This window comes from Paramacrobiotus metropolitanus, unplaced genomic scaffold, assembly GCF_019649055.1.
Source record: "Paramacrobiotus metropolitanus isolate TYO unplaced genomic scaffold, Prichtersi_v1.0 Parri_scaffold0000083, whole genome shotgun sequence".
Lineage (NCBI taxonomy): Eukaryota > Metazoa > Tardigrada > Eutardigrada > Parachela > Macrobiotidae > Paramacrobiotus > Paramacrobiotus metropolitanus.
The window spans coordinates 118182-141457 of NW_026570303.1; the positions used below are offsets into that span (position 1 = coordinate 118182).

Sequence of the window (23276 nt, forward strand, 5' to 3'; positions counted from 1 at the left end):
GCGTGACGTGCAAACCGCAGAACTAGAAACATAAGTTTTTTATGGGGCAACAGGCCATAAAAAAGTTATATTTTAACCTATCAAAAAATGTTTGCATTACGCGCATACTGAAGTTTTTTATTAGTTGAGGCATCAACAAAGTGTGCTTAGCACCCTGAAGACAGTAAAATCATAAGAAAATACAAGTTATACCATCGATCATATTTGAAATACCATCAATTGACCATCGGTTGTATTTGTTTGAACTTTGAAGAGCGCTCCATTAATAACTTTTTTTAGTCGGATAATAGATTCCTCCAATTTTTTGGCATTGACTTCGATTATTAAAGGTTGTCAGTTATCACGCGCTTCTATCTGTACGAAATATAACAGCGGAATGTTATCCAGTGCGATAATGGGTGGTAAGTCACCATTGGTGCTGTGGTGGGTTTCTTGGTAACTGCAATCGGTAGCTTATCTAATCTGTTCCGGGGAAAGAACGAAGCATGCCATCACTGCAGGTACACCTACGCACAAAATCGGTGAATTTGTGATAAACATTAGGTTCCAAACATTATTACTAATACCGTACCATAGATTTCGAAGTTCTGTTCAGAAAGCATTTAAGGGCAACATTACTGGACTGCATGCTGTTACGGTACGCTATACTGTAATTGCAGAACGTATTGAGCCTCTCCAAACAATCCATCGGATGAAGCCATTGCACAACACCGAGGTCTTTTGTCCACTAAGCACTCCGTTCTTTTACGGTGGCATATTGCGGAAAATTTGTCATGGAAACCGAGTCTTTCGGTAGTAACTGTCAGTATCGGTACGAAAGCACCGACTGCATTGGAAGAGGAACATACGGGCTGGTCTACAAAGCCAAGGTCATAAATCCCGGTGATTTTGCTGGTGAACGGATCGTTGCAGTGAAAGTGGTCCATTTACAAAGAAAAACAGGTTTGGTTGGCCAAATTAGTTCTACCGAATGGATCAAACGCCGAGCTAGACTGAGAACGCTTCTGAATTTGCGGCATGAAAACTTGGTAACATACCACAAAGTGACCTTTGCTAACGCCCCAGGAGGGGAGTACGTCGAGCTTATGATGGATTATTATCGAGGTGCGAATAAATTTGCAATAAACTATTACTTAGTGTAAAAATAGTGAACCTCTTTCTGGAAATAACTTTTGATCAGTTTAGATGGAGATATGGCATCTTCGATAAAAAAAAGGAAAGAGAGAGGAGAAGCGCTTGAGTACAGATTGGCCCTCCACTACATGATAGAAATCGCCAACGGACTCGACTACTTACATCAGAATAACATAATTCACGGTGACCTCAAGCCGGAAAATGTGCTTCTAAAGAAAACTGAGAACAACAAGCATAAACTACAAATTGGTGATTTGGATGATCTAGTGGAAATGCAACGCAGTGTTACCTGTTCGATGGATGTAACACATCTGCGAGGCACTACACAATACATGTCACCAGAAATGGTAAAAAAATTTGCTGGGGTGTCAAATAGCACCCCAGGAAGAAAGACAGATATCTGGAGTCTTGGCTGTATTATGCTGGAACTAGCTAACTTTGTTATGGATCTGCAGAATGTATGGATCCAAGAGAATGGGCAAGTGCGACATTCATAATATGCCAAACACACGCTTCTTAACAATGGCGATCGACGGAGGTCTGCCATTTCTAGACAGTTCGCTGCCGTTAGATCTTGCATCATGCATTCAGTACTGCTTGTGCGTAAATACCGAGGAAAGAATATCCGCCAGTGAATTACTCTTATACTTATCCGCAGCGAGATACCACGGTGGGCGACTGGAACAAACGTTAAGTGTAGACATAACTTCAGGGAAAAAAGTCCTCTTTGTTCATATGGTGGCGGATCCCGATCGGTCTTTGCACATGCGTTGTTACGTACCACTGGTGCACAGAAATTTGGTGTCCGTTCAACTCTTTGATGCAGCGACAACTACACTAAGCAAACGTCTGCTGCCTGATGATATCCACGGTAAATTCTTGTATCCTTTTATTGCCTTAAGGAATCATGGAGTAATTTGCCAGACTACCGATTCTCACATGGATGGCAGCACTGTTAATACATTTTTGTGGAATATTGCAAGGCAGACCTCACGCCCTCTGTAAATTTCCGATTCGTCCATTCTGTTTTATCGCCCGCTAACGATTTCCAATATGATTTATTTCTGGGACCATCGAGCAAAACCTGTGGAATTCAAGAGAATCAACACTTTTGGCGGAAACGTGGAGTCCTTATCTGGACCTAAAAATAAAGAACGGTGAGATGCGCGTAATAGTAGTTTCAACCACTTTTTTTCGTAGCTGCATGCATTAGTGTAACTCTGACTTTTTGAAACGAACAGGATAGCTGACATAGTGTGTGGAACCGCGTTGGACCATCGAATAATCTATCTCACAACGTCATCAGGTTGGCCAGCGAGCCGTTCCCTAAAGCTACATTGTTTCGATACGATAACAGGCGAATGGATGCGCTCCCAGGGGCTGCGTAGCAATCGTGTGGGGTGTGAGCTAATAGCTCTGCACGGAGAGCTCTACCTGTTGGGCGGAATTGCTGCTGGCATCGGACCTATCGGTTATCTTGTCTTGAAAACATGCTATCGTTTTAATTTTGAAACACGCCAGTGGACACAAATAGGTTCACTACTGCGAGCACGGGGATGTCACAGCGCATTCGTAATGGGTGACCAAATATACATTTTTGGCGGTCGAGGCCGGGGAGGCAAAATATCGAAGACGATGGAAAAATACGACGCTAAAGATGACCGCTGGTCAGAAGTAGCCTTCCATGCACCAGAGAGTGACCTCTGGCCACAAATGATGTTTTCAGGCGTTTTTGCGTACTCATGTAGATATCTTCGCACAAGAAGTGCCGTATTGTAGAAACCAAATTCCAAAACTATTGAGTGTTCCATGCTGGCACGGAAAAATGCACAACGTAAAGAAAGCGAAATGTGGAACCGCTTGTAGTCGTGCACATATGCAGAGCGGAACATTGTTTTACAGAACGATCGTTATTACTTTTAATTTCGGTGTATGAACTGTGAAATGTGTGCGTTCCTTTAGCTCGATACTTGACCAGGAGTAAAAGCACGAACCTAAAACAGTACCCGATCGCTAATGTGAGTAAAATAACTCACGGAGTCACGGTAACTGTGTAAAAATGTTTTATATGTATTTTGCCAGTCCAACGAATAAAGAAAGTTTTATGGTTGTCAACTTGTTAGCGTCGGAAAGGTTGCGAATGGGTGCGTGGACTTTCGACCGCCAGTTTGGAAAAGCTATCGTAAACCTTGACGAGCAAGTAAAGTATGCACATTGCAGTGACGAATGCTTTGTTAAAAAAACGGGCAGAACAGAAGCCGAATCCATTTTTCAGTGTAACTAATAGTTATATAAAAGTGTAACTGTTAGTTGTACTGAAAAAATGGTTTCGCCTCTTGTTCTATATTCTTGTATGGTTCAACTGTACTGACTTAACTTCTACACTATACAGAAGCAAAAGCACCTAGGCGTACTTAAAGTTGTCAGTATTACAGCGATCCTATCTATAGTGTCTACAGTATAATTAATGCAGTAGTTTGTAGTACCTCCCTGCGCATCGTAACATGGTCCGTGACCATTGCGCGAACACGTATAATGTAATAACTCAGGAATGTCGGTGATAACCATCATCGCGACTTCGGCTGCTCAAAATGATTCAGACTGACGTTAAGCCATTCAGCAGCAGCTGTGGCTGTACTCGTTCTCTGTTCAAATTTTACCGGTTTATCAGATAAAGAATATTTTTGAAGTTACAGTGCGCACGTACGTCATATTATTACTCGTAAATAATGAGAATCTCGTACTGCACCACCAACTTAGTTGCCTGCTTAGCAGGTTTTGCTATTCATTTCTCCGTGGCTGCACAATTCCGTCCAATGCTCTTTTAAGCACACTACGCTGTTTGTCTACCATTGAACATTTCAATCATTCGGTGGCTCTGATTTTCTCAGTCGCAAAACTATAGCCTGGTACAAGGATGCCACCAATTCGAAAACCAGTTTCCGTTTTACTATGTCTGGATTATGGCAGCGCGTACATTAAAGCGGCTGTTCAGTTTCCCAGTGGTGAACTGCAACCGTTAACTTTCAACGGGCAGAATGCCCTTCCCACCTACCTTTTCTTCTCCCCGGACCAGGATGAAATCTTTGTGGGGCACAATGCCAAAGAGCTCTCCAATGCCACGACACGGAACATTGTCTTTTCCCCGGCACTGTTTCTCCGCGATAACGTAACCGCCACCTTGAACTCTACCGACCTTAACGACGATAATGAATGGCTGGATTTTGCCATGCCGTTTTCATTACGCGCGGATACCCGCGGCGGGTGCTCCATGAAGATCGGCGCAGAAGGTAGAGGGTACTACGACACCGCCGAACATTCCTGTCAAATGGATCTGGACGAGAGCGGCGCGTGGACTGACGCCATCGAGCTGAATCGGCTGTTTTTGCGAGGATTGCGAGAAACCTGCCAGGAACAGATTGACGAGCAGTACAATATTACTGCATGTTGTATCGCCGTGCAACAGATGGAATTTATATCCAACGCGCTGAATCAGGCAATGCTGCGCAGCGGTTTCAGCCAGTACAAATTGGTTGATCGAGACACGGCGCAGATTAACGGTTTGCTGCGACAGTTCCCTCACCTTGGGGATCGCGGTTACATTGTGATTCTGCGGATGGGCGCCAATTTTTCTACTGTCTGCATTTATTCCACGAATTACCAAAGGTCAACATTGGAAGCCACGAGGACGGAGCATTTTGGCGGCAACATCATCGATCTAATTCTGATGCGTTTCTGTTTAAAGCGGTTTGCCGAGTTGTACCGATTAAACGGTGTCGTAAACTTTGCGGTGGATGATCTGCACAGGTTGCGCTTAAATTGCGAGGCGGTGAAAACTCAGCTATCGACAACGCGAGCAGTTACGCTAAAAGTTAATCAGTTCTATAAAGGGTGTGATTTAGTCGTGGATCTGACCAGCGAAGTTTTCCGGGATTTAATCGGAAGTTACTGCTATACGACGCTGAAGACGTTGGTTAAGGAAGTGGAGGAGTTTTTTCAGGGCAGAGCAAGGAACTACGAGCTGGTGATGCTGGGCGGGACGTCGAAAATCCCCCTGGTGCAGGAAATTGTCACGTGGACGCTACAGAAACCGAATCAACAGGTACGGCTTAAAGTAATACAGTAAGACAAGGAAATTAACAAAACTAACAAGGTAACAAGAAAAGACAGTCTACGTCTAGGAGTACGATCCATGAAGTGCCACAGTTATATTATTGGAGTGAAATTATGCAGCTCCGGTACTCCAGTTATAAGCTGTGGTAATTTCGCAGGCACGGAGTGTTATGGCCATTGTGGTGCTGCATGGAATGGTCGATCACCGTCGTGACAAAGTTCAGCCCAGTGCGTTAGCCAGCATCTCTGATGCCCCGTTTCCGAAGGAAGCCATTGCCAGCCGCGTGAAGATCGAGAATAAGTGTTATGGCTCCGCTCAACCGACGACCGCATCTGCTGATATATCGCCGCCGTCCGTTTCCCGTCCGACGACGCGATCAGTCACCGCGATGATGGCTGACCGCCTTGAAAACGCCCATGGATCGCCGGCGGACTGTACCCCACTAGCTCCATTGACTACCACCGCTGAGACGTCGCATGCGCATACTCTGACGATACGTCGGAATCGCGTTACCTGCAATACGACGGCGACCCACGCAGTTCCTCTTCGTTCCAGGGTCAGTCGCGATAACCTGCCCAATGTTAGTAATTCCGTGGCAACGCCATCGGTGGAAACTACGAATTCAGCATCCACGTTAGCCGCCCCCGGATCCGCTACGACCGAGAATATCCGCGTACCACGATCCTCCAGCGTTAACCGCCCTTTGCCTAAGGAGGGTTCGGAGTCGCCACAGGTTACGTCAGGCAAACCGCGGACGGCCAGTTTGACGCGCGCACCCACAACAACTAAACCATCGACCGATCCACGCATCCATACCGAATGGAACCAACAGGACCATCGAACTGTTGTCCCGATTGATTGGGTTCCCAAAGCAAGAGTCGCGCCGACCACAGCTTTAACCAACAATAATTCTATTAGCGCGGAAGAGAAACGAGTATCAAATAGCGAAGTTAGGGCTAACCTCGCTATAGATTCCATTCGGAATAAAGAGAGAGACTCCATCGCTCAGAATCCGCCGAGGTCTGACGGCAGCCTTTCTACAACCCACCCCGGAAACAAGCCCGAATGTGTCGCGTCTAGCTACTTTCACGCCAGCGCCACGGAAACGGCGAGCCACGCGAATGTACCGTCTGCAAAGCGCGGTGCTGTGTACTGTCCCGATATCGATGATGAGGTATATCGTGCGCCACCAATACCTGTGCGGCGCGATAGTCTCCGGTAGCGCACCGTCTATACGGAAGCCCCCGGTACCGGTTTTTCGCAAGCGGCTTCCGCTGCCACAGCGGTAAGGGACAGCAGACAGCCAGCCGCTGTTCACAGTGCCTTACCTTCCTCTCCATCATCGGGCGAAGTTGAAAGCTTAGAATGGTCGGCGGATCGGTCTCCAGGTGGTGCAGGGAACCCGTACTACGCTTTGCGCGCTCAACTGGCGGACAGGAGTGTCGTTCGTATCACTGACAGCGAGGTGGAGGCGGAGACTTGTCCTCGGTGCTGCCATACTTATGTTTAATTATAAAAATAATTACAGTAGTAACCTTTTCGTACATTTCTGGTGGCAATTTAACGTGCACGTCGTGCTGTTACAAGTACTAGTAATACTTTACCAAACCATATTTTACCATTTTGCAAGATCATTGCTGGTTTGTCAGTTTTTTTCTTAATAAAGTTAGCATATCAAAGAAAAACCTGGACCACGTTTTCTGTAAACGGCTGTTCATTTTTGTTGATGGGCCGGTTCATCGGTACGTGCTACTGTACCGTCGTTGTGAGTTGTACCAGAAAGCCTATATTATTAAACATATCTATGTATCCATAATAACTACGAAAGTGCACTCGCTGCCCCCGGTCCCCATCTACGTTAGATTGTGAATAAGTGTTTGGAAACGGTTAAAAAATCATAACTTATTCTGCCCTCGTGGATTAAGTTGCTGTCCGCTTTAGTTTTTGCAGTGCTGTGCGCGATCACCGGCACAAAAGGCACCTATGCACGATAGCGTGTGATGCTGAATGAGGCCTGAATAGTCGGATTTGGTAACGCCGTTGGTTGTTTGTAAAAAGACCATCGACTGACCTGAAAATCAAGATTCCTATGCTATAAGTCTTTCATGTTCCAATCTGGCAAAAGGGTTACCGTTTTGGTCATGTGGCAGAGGAACACAATAATGTCCGTTTGGGGACGTACCTTTGCCGGGTGGTGCAAACAATTGTCGTTTTCTGAGTTTACTTTTGGTTTCTTAGTTTTTGTTAGGTGGCCCAATTGCCTGGTGGCCGAGATGTCCTGGCAGACATGCCAGGTTGCCGTATGTATTATGAAATTTGACTGTGTTCGCAAGATCAGTAAATAATAAGATTCGAAAACGGTAAGCGAAAACTGACACATTGACACTCTCAGTTTATAGATCCTAATAGTCCAAACGATCATATTGGGGCATGAAGGCTAACATGAAAAAACATTTTTGTAAAGTAGATCAGTGACCTTTTGAAAACTGCCACCAGCGTTATCAAATCCTAAAACCATAATTCGATAACAGACATTGTCTGGAATACTTGCATTCGGTGGCGATGAATATGATCAGCGCACAAAAGCCACGAGTTACTTGTGACATAAATAGATGCGGCCAAGGTGGCCTTATATGAACACTTCGTCCATTAATCGACACTATTTCGGGTCTTGCGGCCACCGTGCATACGTGTAATTGGTGCGGTGACCGGCGCAGGGACGAAGGCGAAGGGTGGACGCCGGCCAGCTTGTTACGCTTATCTTCGACCAATCCACGCATTCTCATTGATTGGAACCAGCAGGACCACTGAACTGCAGTGCCGGTTAACTGAATTCCTATAGCGCCGACAGCAGCAGTAACCATCAGTCACGCCTTTCGCATGGAAGAGCAGCGAGCATGTGGTACCGAAGCCAGGGCGAACCAAATTACTGATTCCAAAAGAAGCAAGGACATCGAGCCGCTGTGCTCGTAACCCGCTCGGCGTGACAGTGACCTTTCCAGAGCGTGGGAAAGACGAATCACCTGAAAGCATTCCGCTTTCATTTGAATGAATATGGATAATTCATGGAAAATTTGAATGCCAGCCGTAGGGAAACGCGGAGTACGGAGATGTACATCCGTGAAGCGCGTTGCTGTTATATGTGCTTACATTTTCAGTGAGATCTACCTTGCACCACTACTCCCCAGTGCGTCGCATCTCAGCATCCGGCAGAAGTCTATGCGAATTCTCTGCATTTTTCAGGAACGCTGAACATAAGCTGTCCTCGATATTGATATACTTGTACTCATATTTAATCTGGAGAGAGAGAAGATACCATTTTAAGTAGATACCATTTCTATTACAAAATTTTTGTTGGCGAATGCTAACGCACAAGTGATGCTGTTGTCGTACTACTCGTAGTGGATATAAAAATTAATTACGTTGGACTATAGCTTTAAAAATAACTGATACGAGTTTCCGGAGATGGTATCACAGAAATGCCTAAAACAATGTATCACATCACACATGCTCAAATTTTTTTATTTCCTCTAGTTCTAACTTTAGGCCTGATAAAATGTAATAAATTTGGTCTGTTAATACAAGTCGACAAAATATTGAATAATGTTTGCAGTAAAAACAAAAGCAACCGGAAACTAAATGCAACAAATCTGCCGCCACAAATGGAAATGCGAAGCAGACGAGAGAAAATTACTGGCTTTCAGAAAACAAATGCCCGATTTCTGATCATATCGTTACTTGATTTGGAAAGAAGATTGCTCATATTGCTCTACATCTTAGGCCCCCACAGGCACTGCTGCAGTTTAACCGTAGTAAACGCAAACCGGTGCGTCTGGGACTGCATATTAATCGGCTACACCACGTTACTATTACTAATATCACAACTATCTGGCGTAAAACGTGGAAAATGTGATAACATACCACAAAATTTCGATTGGAATAAAGATTATACAGTAGGTGGCATCTGATAAAAGTCATGGCACCCCTGGAGCTACCCGAAAAGCCATATATAACGACATGTTAAAGACATAGACCATGTTTCAAATGTAACGCGGCAACTGGTTAGTTGTATAGGTTTAGTTGCTCGCAAGAAATACCGTTATATACCATTTATTCACTGAACCACATCCACTGGAAGGAATCTGCTTGGAGCCATCGGCCGGTTCCAAAATGAAACAGAAATGGGTGTTACTCGTACTTACAGCGGCTGCGATCATGACAACGCCCCTGCTTGGTAAGCGGATGCTAGGACTAAAGATTAAATTTGTATTATTATTAGTTCGATAAATATTCGATTTCTGTAATGCGGTAAATATCATATGTACACACAGTATATTTGTACAATATACGCTTTGACGCCCATACCATTCTCGCCTACCGGATACAAAATCCTTAAATATTAATTTGTACTTTATACAAACTGAGGTTTTACCAAAGTTCTGTAGCAGTACATGTAAGCATAGCACCCTGTACACTGAGCGATTACATTTTCAGGTTTTGAAGTTTTAAGTACCTATTTTTATTGTGATTGAGCGTTTTATGCAAAAAACACGTTTTTTAGAATATTCTACTATAAAATAATAGTTATCATATTTTTTAATTATTGTTTTACTTAATATTATTTTTTAGTATTATATTATTTTAAATATCTTTTATATATTGTTATATTTTTAAAGTATTGCATTCAACTTTTTTTTAAGAATATTATATTATTATATTATTTTTAAAAAAATAATATAATAGTGTTCTCGTACTTATCATTTATTTTTTTTTTAAATTTTGCATTTAACTGAAAAATTATTATTTCGAATTTCTTAGATCGAAGCACGATGGCAAACTTTGTGGTGCAAAACATTAAAATATTGAGAGAAGATGCAAAAGTATTCGGCTAGCTCGCGGTTAATACGTGCATAACCAGCTTTCTAGTAAACGGCCAGCTGTAATGTGAAACAGGCAAAAATATTTTATGAAAAAAACTAGACTACATCTTTTGTATTTTGGCAGCACATTCCAAAAAATGCATAAATCGAGTTCACGAAATATCAGTTCAAAGGCCAAAAAATAGTTACAGAAAGACCATATTCGTATTAAAGGTTAGTGAATGATGTGGATATATGGAAATGGTCAATTCTGCCCGCTGACATGAGGCACCGACGAGCGATTTGAAAGATGATTGTAGATAACCCCCACCTAATATCTGGAACCAAATAAAAAGTGTCGCCAGTCGCCACATCATTTTTAAAACTAAAGAATAGTTTTGAAGCGTAAAGCGCTGCGGTCGTTTCACTCGCTTGTACTCGTTCAAACGCATGTCTCCTTTCAGTCCGCAAATAGCTTGCTTTATTAAAACCCGTTTGGCAGTTTATGAATTTACCAAAAGTCTTAAGAATCCTGCACTGCATCTCGAAATTTCGCAGAGTACTGTACCTTCTTCAGCCTTACTTGATAGTTGATACTGACATTTCAGAAATAATTATAATGAACTTCTCCTTTATAGCTCAGGACGATCAACTCGAAACCGACTGCAACCAACCCAGTACAACCAACGATAAGATAGCCGCATCCACGCCGCCAACCGAATCGCCGTACCGCACTGACAATATAACACAGGACGAATGCCGCAGCTACGCCGCCATGCAACGCGATACCGGCAACATGTGGCGATCCAAGACGTGCAGTCCCGACATGCCCAACGACTGTAAAGGGCCATTTGGAGAGAACTCCCTACTGCTCACCTGCCGCGGCTCCAGACTGGACCAACCGGAAATGATCGAAGTAGCCACGAACATCAGCCGAATCAGTCCACGCCGACCTGTGGCTATTCATTTCGAACGCGTCGAGAGTATGAGCGGACCCACACCGGATGTTCTCAAATCCGACGTCATCGAGCCATTCCGTAACCAAGTTATCGAAATCAAAATGAGAGGCTGTACGGGCTACACGGACAGAATTACCGGCAACGTGTACGAAGTGGGAATGCTACCGAATCTGTATCGCTTCGGTATCTTTCACTGTATGGGTCTAAAACTGCAGAAAAAAGATTTCTCCCGTATGCCACAAGTCAAGATGATTTATATCGAGTTGTCGACCATTGAGGATATGGAGCCGTATACGTTCACCGATTTAAAACACCTGCAGTTGTTGGTGTTGGAAGCTGCTGCATATACTGGCATCAGTCAAGTGGAAACATACCAACGAATCGGCCGCCCCGATAGAGCCCCACTCCAGCCCAGGGATGTGGAAAGAATACGGAAGCTGCACTGTGACTGCAAATACGCCTGGTTTCGTAATTTCCTGAGAAAAAATCCTTCTCTCACTGCCAGCAAGGAACCAGGTGAAGTGTACGCCGTCGGTGCTTACAAATCACCGTGGATTTTCATCCAGAACGCCTTGATACCGGATGTCCTTAGTGTCGATTGCGCTCGACCGCTGGCTATCGATAATATCCGCCGCAGTAACGGCTCTCAGTATTCGTATAATACACCCTGCTACAATTTAAAGTGCTAAAAAAAGCGTAAAAATAGTTCGTTAACTAGTGATGGATGTTTTGTGCATTTCTTCATTAAGATATTGGGTTTTGATCAGAGGTACGAGGCAAGCGACAACTCTTTCCCATCGCTTTAGTAAATTTTATCACTTTCCCTGCTGCATCTTACGTGATACTTGATTTCAGCCGTTTCACGTCGGTTTGCAGCTATAGTTGATTGTGAAAACTGATAAAGAATACAGAGAAGAGCACGGCAGGCGAGATTATTTCGCCGGCTCAGTAAGCGCTGATTACAATGGATACGATATCAGTATCACGTGAGCGCCTGCACACGGGTAAGATGCAGCAGGGAAAGTGATAAAATTTACTAAAGCGATGGGAAAGAGTTGTCGCTTGCCTCGTACTGTATTTCTGCTTGCTGTGTGCTACTGTACCTTAATCTGATGCTATGGACAATTAACTGTGGTATTTGTTTAACACTTATCGTATTTTGGTTTTTAGCTGCGCTGAATATTCCTGTAGGCTTGTCAGGCCAACCAATTGAATGTGGTAGATACGCCTCCCAAAATCGTTTATACAGGCTCGAGCATTGCTCGCGCTCTAATTAACTGTGCAGCATGTTACAGAAAAAGCTCTGGTTCAGCTGAATCCAGTATAACTTTGTCAAAAGCAAAACCTGATCTCTAATTATGGGTCGACCCAAACTAAAAAAAATATTTGCAATAAAATGAAAGAGCTAGAAAAACTTAAAGATACCTGCTTAGTCACATCCACTACATTCAAGGTTCGAAACCCTAACTGCTGGCAGCTGCATAGTGCATAATGATGGCAAGAGCTCGCTGGGTTGGATGGAATTATGCAGCTGACTGATATTTCCATGAAACTAGAGGTCGACCTCGGAAATATAGTTTTAAAAAACTTTATAACATGTGATAGGAACCCATATGGTTTTCCAAGCGCTTTGCGAAGAAGATCGCAAACATTGAAAGAAGATTGAGTCGCTATCAGACCTGGGCAGTTAATTTTAACTATTTAACTTAACGCGAGTTATTTTCGAGTTATTGAGTTATAACTTAACTCTTTAGCGCAACTCGCTCAGAAGAAAACTTGACTCTAACTTAACTCTGAGAAAAATAGTATATATTGTCTATGGTAACGTAACTCGCGGTTTAACTCGAAACTCGGTTTTCCTGCATAAATGACTTAACTCTTAGCGCAACTCGCACGCTCCCTGTAACTCTTAACTCTAACTGTGGGTCAGTTTTCTATAACTGCCCAGGTCTGGTCGCTATGATCAAGGTGAAAATTTTTAATTTCGCGCAGCCCGCAGAGAATTCGGTTCAAACTGCCAGCCGGGCGGGCATGATAATTGTGGACACTTTTTCCGCTGAATATCAAAGAAAAATGAGCTTGCATCAAAACTGGCTTAGTTTTCTGTACGATTTTTTTGTAAACATGATTTCTGTTTACTATGATAGAAAAAACATTTTTTTACAACTTATACTGTGAAAGTTTTCAAAAAGCAAAATTCCTTGAAGAAATATAGAGGATATTGTAATCACTTCCGGCGAAATGGGTCTTAAAGGCCGGCCCGATTTCTCTTTTCTGAAAGCTTACTCTCAAAAACTGCTAAAGCAGTTTCGAAGAACTAAAAATCCTCGAGGAATTCAGGGGTGGGAGAGCCCTATATCTCTAAACTGGAATTTCTGGCGGATTTCTTAAGTAGGCAGAAGGCCGCGCAGACCGCCCCCGTACGAGTAGTGTTAAGCGATGCAGGTTTCTAGCTATGCTTTATACCAATATCTTTGAATAAAATTATTTGGGCTGATGCCAAGTGCATTTTGTAATGCAGGTTACGAGTAAAACTTTCCATTTAAATTGTGAGTGTACCGTAGGTACATACAGCGTAGTATCGCTTTTAATCACACCCGTAGAGGGGCGAGGCGAGACACGAATAATAATACCGCTGGGGCAGTAGAAACGCTTGAACGAAAATAAGCGCATAAAAAAGTGCGGTATGGACATACTGTAGTCGCTCTTCTAATTATTATTTGGATTTTGTTTTTCTTCGGTAATCTCTCAATAACTTCACACAGAACCACTCAGAAGGATGGCAGACACCTCTGTGCAGTAACGCAGCTTAATTGATCAACGGGCACTACCGTAAAAACAGGAGCGTCATAATTAGCATGTGTCGTAAAGTTATGTTGTACTCCCGTCTTATACCATCAAAACCTGAATAAGTTAGTCGTACTACACTTTGTAATTTCTGGCATTACTAAATTTTTCCTTTTGATTTGCTTATGCATGATATTTACTTTGCCGTTGATGACATGCTATGACATGCCATGATATTTAGTTTGCCGTTGATGACATGCTATGCTATGCATGATATTTACTTTGCCGTTGATGACATGCTATGACATGCCATGATATTTACTTTGCCGTTGATGACATATTTACTTTGCCGTTGATGACATGCTATTCATGCCTTGTTTCGTTGCATCTCATGTGACGGTGATCATACCTATTTAAATAAATAATTTGTAAGTTTTTGCATCGATTCCTTGTATACGGAGAAAAACGAGAAAACGTCGATACAAATTTGCATCCGTAAGTACGTATGTACAGTACGAGTAACAGAGGGAAATTCAACTCAATAAAACGCTGAAATTAAGCGAAAATCAAAGCGCGCGACCAAAGGTCACATTTACTACATGGGAACCGATTTCATTTTTCCATAACGTTGCTACCTGATTTTTATGTAAGACATTTACTGTAATTGTACTTTCGTTATAGATAGGCATTGCTGAAAACCGTCAAATTAGGCCGGCGTGCCTGGAACAGCATATTCCATTACACCGCAGCAAAAATATTGTTTCAGCTAAACGAAGCTTTCGCAGTGCATATGAAGATTTTGATCGGAGCAAAGATTGCATGTGCCAACGCTAAACAATCTGATGAACCACCGGCGCCTTTGATCTATACTGTGGAATACCTGTACAATATAATTACAGCGACATTGCTTTTAAAATTCAGTACAACTGTTTCGCGTTAAGCAGCAGATTCAATATCTTGTATCCAAACTTGTTAAAATTGCGCGTAACGTTGCTCCTTTGCCCGTAACATAAGGTTGCAGAAGTGGCTATTACTTGTGTATACAGCGGCAGTGATTGCAGCTCCCTTGCTGGGTAAGCCGAATCTGCAGTAAATGTGCTTGTGATTTGAATTATTATTGCGAGTACTACACAACTAATAACTATACATAGCATTAAGCACTAACCCAAATCTTTTTCGGTAATTTCTTTTGCGCTGCATTATTTCGGATTTTATCATAAGATCGCTTGAGTACACTCTGAGAAAGCCAGAATACGCAAGACAATCCTCTGTAGCAGTACTTGTATAAGCAATAATCGCTTGCACTATTTGATGCATGATTTGTTTGCCTTCGTTCAGCTAATAAACGGTACTATTCGTTAACAACTGTCACGTAATGATTTTTATATAGATAACTGAGCGACAGCTCTGATTCACTTTTATAATGTGCTTCTGTTTACTGATTCATTTGAGCGATATGCTCACTCGTGCTATCTGATAGCATTATTCTCTACTTGTTTGCCTACAAATACTGCTGTTCTTTATTTCTAATGACATTAACGGATGCATGCATTCAGTACCACTTCCGACAGTACACTTTGTACTTATGTCTGACCTCTTTCCTAATAACAGTTCCCTGCCTCGCATTGCCTTTCCGTTACTGTTAATGCATAATATATTATCATATATTAGCATACGCTACCGGCCGGTTTAGCCGTACCATGACCTTTAATTACTTCGCTCTGCCATAAATTATGTAACAAACTGGTCCGACGACTGAGAAGTACCTGTCGGTTACTTCAGCCGTCCATTTTATTAATAACTTGATTATTGCATTTCCTGTACGATGCCATAGTTCGACGATACCGTCGTCCAATCACAGCGGCTGCTGCTGCCGTTGCCGTTGCTACTACCGACTACGCCACATCCGAGCAGTGTAATTGTCCAAGCGCTTGCAAGCCATAACCAGAAGCTGCGCTCACGCGCGCTTTCCGATTTTATCGTTTGTATTACCAGTTAACCATGTTCCGTCGTGAGTATCCTTGACATTTGCCATTTTATAAATTTGGTGACGATAAACCGAGTGCAATATCATCGACGAATTTATTCTTCCGTCAGCGCTCGTGTTTTACATAAAATGTCTCTCGAAAAAGCGTGTACATGATCGATATTTTTACGTCTGTTGTTCTGTTCTTGAAAATGTCTCTTCAATAAAAATAAATTTGCATTGGTTCCGATAAATCGCGCGTTTGTTAATTTGCTGAAATGAATGATAATTCTGCATTGGTTCTGTTAAATTGCGCGTTCGATAATTTCATGAAATTTCAAACGCACTCCGCTGTCGCAAAGATGTGGAATTCAAAAAAATGTTTCTGTTGCTTTTGACCTCTGCATATTTTCTAAATGTCCCGGACAGTAGTGTTTTTGATTCTAATAACACTGTTTACTGATTTTGTTCTGAAACCTGAAAGATCATCTGTGTTACCGTTCCTAATGTCGCTTTGGTGTTTTGTTGTTAAAAACGTTTCCATGTTTGGAATTTTCTGATGAACGCTGAATGGGTTAAATTTACGTCGATACCGCAACAGTGCTTCCGAAAAGCGATAGCTCGATATTACAATAATCTTTACTTAACAGCATGTGTCGGTTACGATATTTCTGTTGGACAATTGAACTACCAGTTCTCTGCTTATGAAATTTATTATTTCGTTAGCAAGATAAATAGTTCGTTTCTGATGTTTTTGGTGACCTTTGTTTTCGGAAAATAATATACTTTAATTTTGTTGTTTATCGATTTGTGCCTTGATCTTATCCTGTTTGGACTCGTTGAGTCAGTAGATAGTTTGCATGCCAGGGCTATGCCCTGCCCAAAATCGGGAACTGCTGAACCCAGTTACACTTTCTCTCATTGTTGGAAAATTTCAGAGATTACTGGGCTTGTTTACTGATCACCGATTCGATAATAGCATTCATTTTTGATAATACCGTTTTTCTGTGACCAATCCCTTACCGAAACTGGTTCAACGTTCCTAGCCTTTCCTAAACTAACTTCGAATCTATCTGATTAATCAGACTTGCCGAACCTTATTACTCAACGTTTTTTCTTGGTTGTTAACTCTGCAGCTTTACTGAAATGAATCAGCCCAAAAGAACTGGTAACTACCCTCCCACTGTCCAGTCAGGAGAAGCAGGTCAAAGCTTGGTTGAATCATTTCGGTTGGCCATGAAATCATCGGAAAAGCTTTGTACACGTCGGCATTCAGTTTCCGTCATGGACCACGAGCTCCTCAAGGACTCTGGTCCATGCAGTCCGGTCGTCGATGTACTAGGGCCTGTTACAGTTATTAAAACTCCCGTCTTGTTATCAATGGTTGCTAAAGTTAACAAATTTTTGGATGTTCTCTTCTAAAACAACTTAATGCGCCGTCCAAGCCCAAACGCAAACACGAAATCCGTGCATGTAATTACTGCCACAAAGTTGGTTACCTTTATTCCGTGTGTTACTTAAACCCAAATAGCCGTAATTACAGGCCTGTTAAAAAGGGTAAACGTAACACTACTGACATTGGTGGTGCACGTCAACAGTCGGCAAGCGGTGAGCATTCGGCCACGCAAGCCAGATCACCGTCCCGTTCGGCAAGTGCACCGGGACAGCCACGCTGATATTGATGAGGCTGTTGTATATATGCTTGTATATATGCCAAGTTGTATTGGATTATTCACGAAACACTAACAAAATGTTTATGAGACTTTTCCGTTTTCGAAATATTACTGTCCTGCCTTAATACTGCATGTGGATATGCGTTTAGTGCATCGTTTTGTAGGAATGTTATGACCGTCTGAAATGTAGTAAAAAATAACCGTTTTGTTTTAGCTTTTTAACTTTGTAACCTTTTATCTACTTTTATTCACTTATCATTAGATTTCATAAAATGTTTGGCTCAAATCATTGACGCATCGGACCTAACGTACAACTGGTTTTCAAACTTACTGTATGAAGTTTTTCGTCAAAGAGGGGAAGGAATAAAAGCGACGTAATAGATTCTGCAATAATTATCTATCCAGGAAGAAGCACATCGGCGAATGAATTATCTGAAGCAATGCACGTGTGCTTTTTATGTTTTTGAAAATTTATTTTGAGGAAATGCACGTGTGCTTTTTATGTTTTTGATATTTTATTTTGAGGAAATGCACGTGTTTCTTTTTGTGTTTTTGGAATTTTTATTGTTGAACTGGCCAGAGAATAAATGGCTCCGCAAAGCGACGGCACTGGATAGACACAACTAGTAGGTCAAGGTGACAGATTGGACGAACGTTGTGCCCAATGTACATACTTTATTCGCATAGCTGAAAACTACCAGAGTGCGAGTCTGGATTAACGTTTCTGACATGCAACAAAATAAATCATTGTTAGCTCTAGAACTGCAGACTAGAATTTGCATTGATTTAAAATAAACATTAATTAAAAGATTTAGACCGTTGCGCTGTAGGTGACGTATAGCAGCGAATCATCAGGTGAATACGTGGTTAACAAAAAGGTTGACTTAGTGTTTGAAAAGAAAGTGCACGTTTTTTTTAAAACTTTAGTATCACCTAGGGGAAGAACTACAGACTCGTCCGGAGAGCGTAGTGACCCAGCCGGTAAAATATTGAATTGTTACAATTAATCAAAGGCAAAAGCCTCGGAGTCAAGTTAATGTTCGTTTAATTGAAAAGAGTATACTCAGACCGGCGAAGCTATACCATGGACCGCAGTAAAAGTTGGCAGAATCTTAATGAATCTCCTGTGTAGTGATAAAGTGCGAATATCGTCTACGCATAATGGTTTAATTTGGAATTTTGACAGCCCGAAACTGAAGAGTTTTCTTAAACTCAGATAGGTTCATGTACGGTTGAAAGAGCCAAAAAAAGGATTCTAATCTTGGAACTCAATGAGTAATGCGTTTTCGATTGTCCGATATTCCTGATAATTGCGTGTTTGAAAAACTATATTTTATTGCTTTTATTTGTACTCTTTCGAATGGTTAATTCTTTTCCAGGATGGTATTTGTATTTGTTCGTTAAGTGTTTTCTGCAGCATTGGTGTTCCGCGAAACGCGATGTTTTTGAAAAGCCTCCGCATTTACTGCAGCCCGCCCGCAGATCTAAACCCTCATAGGCCCGTTATTATACGTTGACATAAAAATTATACGCTCGAGACAAATATGTTAGCAAATGAAGTTGTTCAAAAAATGACTCCTGTTGGAAATTAAAAAAAAAATTTGCATGATCATAACGGCGGATTGTGCCAGATGTATTTATTTTCTCGCAACGTGCTAAACTGAGTTTCATTTCTCTTCAAAATGGCTCTTTGTAAATTTTAGGACTGCGCAGACTGAGATTTACATTGACTCCAAACAAAAAAAAAGTTTATTTCTGACTTTTTATTTATAACTAAATGTATTCTGTCGTGGAAAATGTTTTTGCGAATCATAACAGCTGTCAAAATATTGCCGAAAGTGTAACGCTCCACCTGCTTTCATGGAAACCATACAAAAGGCCGTAAAAATAAGAACGGTAATCCATTCACGGAAGCACAGTATAGACGTGAAGTCGTCTTTGTAGTTTGCGCTTGTAAGTGTCATTCCAGGCAAATGCGTTCTGTGTTCAGCCTCCTGTGGGCCTGCACCACAAGCCTAATGAAAGCAGTCCACAAGCCTTGTAATCCACAAGCCTAATGAAAGCCGACCGGCTCAGTAAGGCTTGGATCAACGCAATAATGCCAGTGCGCTCGATTTCCGTTTCCCGACTGTCGTTTGACCCTAACAAGCCGACACCTTGTTTGACCGATTACCAGCAACCGTAAATATCCGCCCGATGGACGGATACCGTTTGGATTCCACACGTGTTCTCCGACCTCGTCTGTTTACGTAGTTTCGGTACAGCTATGGAAAACTGGCTCCCTTGGACTACGGAGTATCGTCAACCAAACAGCTCAGTATAATCGCTTAGCATTAGCCTTGTTTTATCGCTTATGTAAAGTCAGCCAGCAAATAAATCAAAATTTTCAATAAAAAGAGCTTATTCCAAAAACTTCAAAAATAACGTATTTTATTCATTTTGTTCTTATATTTGCTTAATTATCAATTTGATTCAGGTTCTTGCGTTGTATTTACTTAGATTTCAAATTATCCGGATTTTTGTGTTAAAATTTTTGATTATAAAAAGATCGCTTTGTTCTTGGAGAAAATTTATCAAAAACTACCGGCCAGGAAATTTCCTTCGAGAATTGTCAAATTTTAGTTCGAATTTCAATAAAAGTTCTTGGAGATAGACCCGGTTCTATCCGCGGGAACCCAGTAATTTTAAGGTTCGCTGCAGCGAACCCAGTTATATTAGGTTCGCCCACAGCTTTAAGTCGCCGATTTTTATCAGTCATTACCGCCTTCCAACGAACAGTGAGTGATCAGATCAAATAACCTGCATTATGGTCATGGTTAACGCATTGTATTTTCGCGATTAGCTGGAGATCTACTTTCTGGGGCAAGATTTGAAATTTATTAATTAAAATTTCCTACGAAGATGCTGGTGCAGCAGTTTGTTTGCTAAATGTCGAGGTGAGTATAATCGCTAAAAATCTTCTAAAAAAAACAACGAAGTTCTTAATAAAATAAAAGTGTCTGATCAGCAATCCCGTCGCTGTAGCAATACTTCGGTCATGGGCGATGACGTCGATACAGAGCCGCCGCGTAACAACTCTAGCTTTGGGCGCATCACTGGTTAACGAGGTGTTGAGCCGTAAGTACGCGACTTGACCGCAAGACATGCTACTAATCTACTCAGACAAATTAACAATGCACTCGTCTGTACAAGTGTACGAAAAATTGCAACACGGGGAGAAGAAGTGGACGCTAAGCGCGTGTTATAGACAGGCGAACAAACAGTGTTTGAAACCAGCGAAATAAGATCTTGGAAATGAGCAAATGAATTTTTCGTACAGATCTTGCCTCAGAAAATAGGATTTTCTGTTTAATTTCGTGAATACGGTGTGGTGCTGTGGTTTTGGTGTTTGGTTGACCGCGGATCAAAGTTCAAGTTCAAGTGCGACCGAATGACATCATCGTTAGCACCGCATTTATTATAAAAATGAGTCAGGGAATCTAAATCCAAAAACATTTATAAAATGAAAATTTGGTTTAACCCGGGTTTTCCCTAAAAGCGTTACGAAAATAAAAATACAAATTATTCCGCTGTATTACCTATATTTTTTATAACCGTATCAATTATAAATATTATTTGCATAATAATACCCGTTGTTTCTTGGATGTGTTTTAAAAATTTCTAAACGCAAAAATAGCTGCTTTATCGTATTGCTGGTTGACTGGCTTTTCTGCTTTTCTTGTCTAGTTATGGACTGCGGACAGTCCTTTTCACACGGAGAGAAGTGTCACGTAATGATTTTTATATAGATAACTGAGCGACAGCTCTGATTCACTTTTATGATGTGCTTCTGTTTACTGATTCATTTGAGCGATATGCTCACTCGTGCTATCTGATAGCATTATTCTCTACTTGTTTGCCTACAAATACTGCTGTTCTTTATTTCTAATGACATTAACGGATGCATGCATTCAGTACCACTTCCGACAGTACACTTTGTACTTCTGCCTGATTTCTTTCCTAATAACAATTCCCTGCCTCGCATTACCTTTCCGTTACCGTTAATGCATATTATCATATGTTAGCATACCGGCCGGTTTAGCCGTGCCGTGACCTTTAATTACTTTGCTCTGCCACATAAATTATGTAACATAAATAATTCGCAGTTCTCCTTGTTAGGCAATGGATGCTCTTTGGAAAATGCTTTTTGATACTGGGTTTGTTTTGTGTTAATACTTTTGATTGTTGCTTTTTGCCGCTCTCTTGATCCAGTTAACCGCCTTCTCATTAACAATGTTATCTTATTACAGTAAACTAACAGGTTAGTGAAATAAGTGCAAACGCATTCGACAAAGAATCACAAATACGACCCATGCGAACAACTCAACCCATTAAAATTCTGTCAGCAAAATAGTTGTGCTGTGTACTGCACTGCCACAGTCAAACTAGATGAGTGCAGGTTATTGTCAGAGGAAATGAAGACGTATTGAAGCTGTAATGACGTGTTGGAGACGAATTGGCGTATTCATATGACGGGGTAAGGTGACATTCGAAATGCTCGGGATGGCCCTTCTTTTCTCCTGTCTGCATGATGAGTATGACGTAACTGATAAGGAGTCCAAACATCTGCAAAAATCCCAGAATGCTCAGATATTAACCATACCCGACGCGGAACGCTTTTCCATTATTTCGCATGTAATAATCCTTTGAAACCTTATTAAACAATTTCAACAAATACCGTCCCAACAAAGGCTCTGTCGACGCGAACCATTCCGCACACTGTGAATTCCACCGGTTTATTTGTTATTTGGTACAGTCGTTGGAACAGCAAATTTCTCCTCGAGGGACTCTGCTCCTGTTGCAGCAAGCGCCGAACTGGATATGTCATGTCAGCCTAAACATGGAACGTTTTAGCATCAACCATCACTCGATATTGCGCTGAATTTCAGTAATCTCACCTGTTCGCGGACATACAACATGCCGCACGTAACACCAACTCCCATAAAGGCCTCCATTAAAATTATTATGATGGCGCTTTCTAATGGCACATAGTTCGAACCCGGGTGTTTGTACGTGGCGTTGATGAACCACATAATCCAAAACGCAAACTGAATGTAATAACACAGAATAAAGATGGCAAACACTGAGTCCATTTTGCTTTGAGCGTTGGCCAACGTTTTATACTGGTTGAATGCATCGCTGAATCTCTCGTAGGGCAAACGCTTAAAGCGCTTTTTCATTTCCGAAAAGGCGTGACCCGTAAGGATGCAGAGAGTGACGAACTGTCCGTTGACGCAAAACAGTGTGATACACGAAATAAGATACATTGCTTTATAAAGATACCGAATGACTGTTGGCAATGCGAACCGTTTCAACCCGTACAGATTCAGAAATGTTTCGAACTGGAAGAAGGAGTCAGTGCTTGCTAAGTCGGCGATTGTTGGGAGTAATACCGTGTATACGTAAATGCAAAGCACTCCTGCGGTGTAAAACACCGTCGCAAGAACGGCTAGAATCTTCTTACCAGAACCGGTGGAGCGGTCGTCGTAATGCAGGATTGTACTAACAGTATCTGTCAGTTTGGAAGATTGTGATAAACAAATCAACCCAACGATGTACTGAACAATGTCACTCAGTGCAAAGGCCATGCGATCAACAAAATTGTCAACGCTACCGGTCATTCCGACGGTCATGGTTGGGATGGTATATGCGAAAAGATTGAAGCTCTTAAACAGAGTCATCAGAATGACCCATGTTATCGATAACCTGCGGAAAATCTGCCGGGTTTTGTTTGGATTTTTTGGA

General features: G+C 41.9%; 3 protein-coding genes and 1 long non-coding RNA gene across 5 annotated transcripts; 3 read left to right on the forward strand and 1 right to left on the reverse strand.

Moving 5' to 3' along the window:
• The first annotated feature begins 3885 nt into the window (after window positions 1–3885).
• On the forward strand, window positions 3886–7016 carry LOC129595834 (uncharacterized). The gene is made up of 2 exons (XM_055492962.1): window positions 3886–5236; window positions 5406–7016. The coding sequence occupies exons 1-2, from the start codon at window positions 4052–4054 to the stop codon at window positions 6468–6470; spliced, it is 2250 nt and encodes a 749-aa protein (XP_055348937.1). The 5' UTR covers window positions 3886–4051; the 3' UTR covers window positions 6471–7016.
• A 2288-nt stretch (window positions 7017–9304) lies between these two features.
• On the forward strand, window positions 9305–21754 carry LOC129595912 (uncharacterized). Of its 2 annotated transcripts, XM_055493046.1 has the most exons (3): window positions 9305–9482; window positions 10746–11751; window positions 21623–21754. In XM_055493046.1, coding segments are annotated over exons 1-3 (1071 nt in total). In that variant the 5' UTR covers window positions 9305–9418; the 3' UTR covers window positions 21624–21754. The 2 variants fall into 2 exon arrangements, with proteins under 2 accessions (XP_055349021.1, XP_055349020.1); XM_055493045.1 differs by lacking the exon at window positions 21623–21754 and having other exon boundaries at window positions 10746–11898.
• LOC129595914 (uncharacterized) lies at window positions 14794–21513 on the forward strand. Its single transcript, XR_008691373.1, has 2 exons — window positions 14794–15864; window positions 19462–21513. It is a non-coding gene; the product is annotated as an uncharacterized LOC129595914 (long non-coding RNA).
• Window positions 21755–21911: 157 nt separating the features above from the next.
• On the reverse strand, window positions 21912–22798 carry LOC129595859 (uncharacterized). Its single transcript, XM_055492990.1, has 3 exons — window positions 22430–22798; window positions 22210–22365; window positions 21912–22097 (listed from the first exon to the last, which is right to left on the reverse strand). Exons 1-3 carry the CDS (start codon window positions 22796–22798, stop codon window positions 21912–21914), a joined length of 711 nt encoding a protein of 236 aa, XP_055348965.1.
• Between the last annotated feature and the right edge of the window lie 478 nt (window positions 22799–23276).

Excerpts from the sequence above, each read along its gene's own strand:
- LOC129595834 (XM_055492962.1), top strand. The coding sequence starts at position 4,052 with ATGCCACCAATTCGAAAACCAGTTTCCGTTTTACTATGTCTGGATTAT. Across the intron at positions 5,237-5,405 it reads TACAGAAACCGAATCAACAG|GCACGGAGTGTTATGGCCAT; the intron begins GTACGGCTTAAA and ends GTAATTTCGCAG.
- LOC129595912 (XM_055493045.1), top strand. The coding sequence starts at position 9,419 with ATGAAACAGAAATGGGTGTTACTCGTACTTACAGCGGCTGCGATCATG. Across the intron at positions 9,483-10,745 it reads CATGACAACGCCCCTGCTTG|CTCAGGACGATCAACTCGAA; the intron begins GTAAGCGGATGC and ends TCTCCTTTATAG.
- LOC129595859 (XM_055492990.1), bottom strand. The coding sequence starts at position 22,798 with ATGTATCTTATTTCGTGTATCACACTGTTTTGCGTCAACGGACAGTTC. Across the intron at positions 22,366-22,429 it reads TGTTGTATGTCCGCGAACAG|GCTGACATGACATATCCAGT; the intron begins GTGAGATTACTG and ends TTCCATGTTTAG. Across the intron at positions 22,098-22,209 it reads ACAGAGCCTTTGTTGGGACG|ATGTTTGGACTCCTTATCAG; the intron begins GTATTTGTTGAA and ends GGATTTTTGCAG.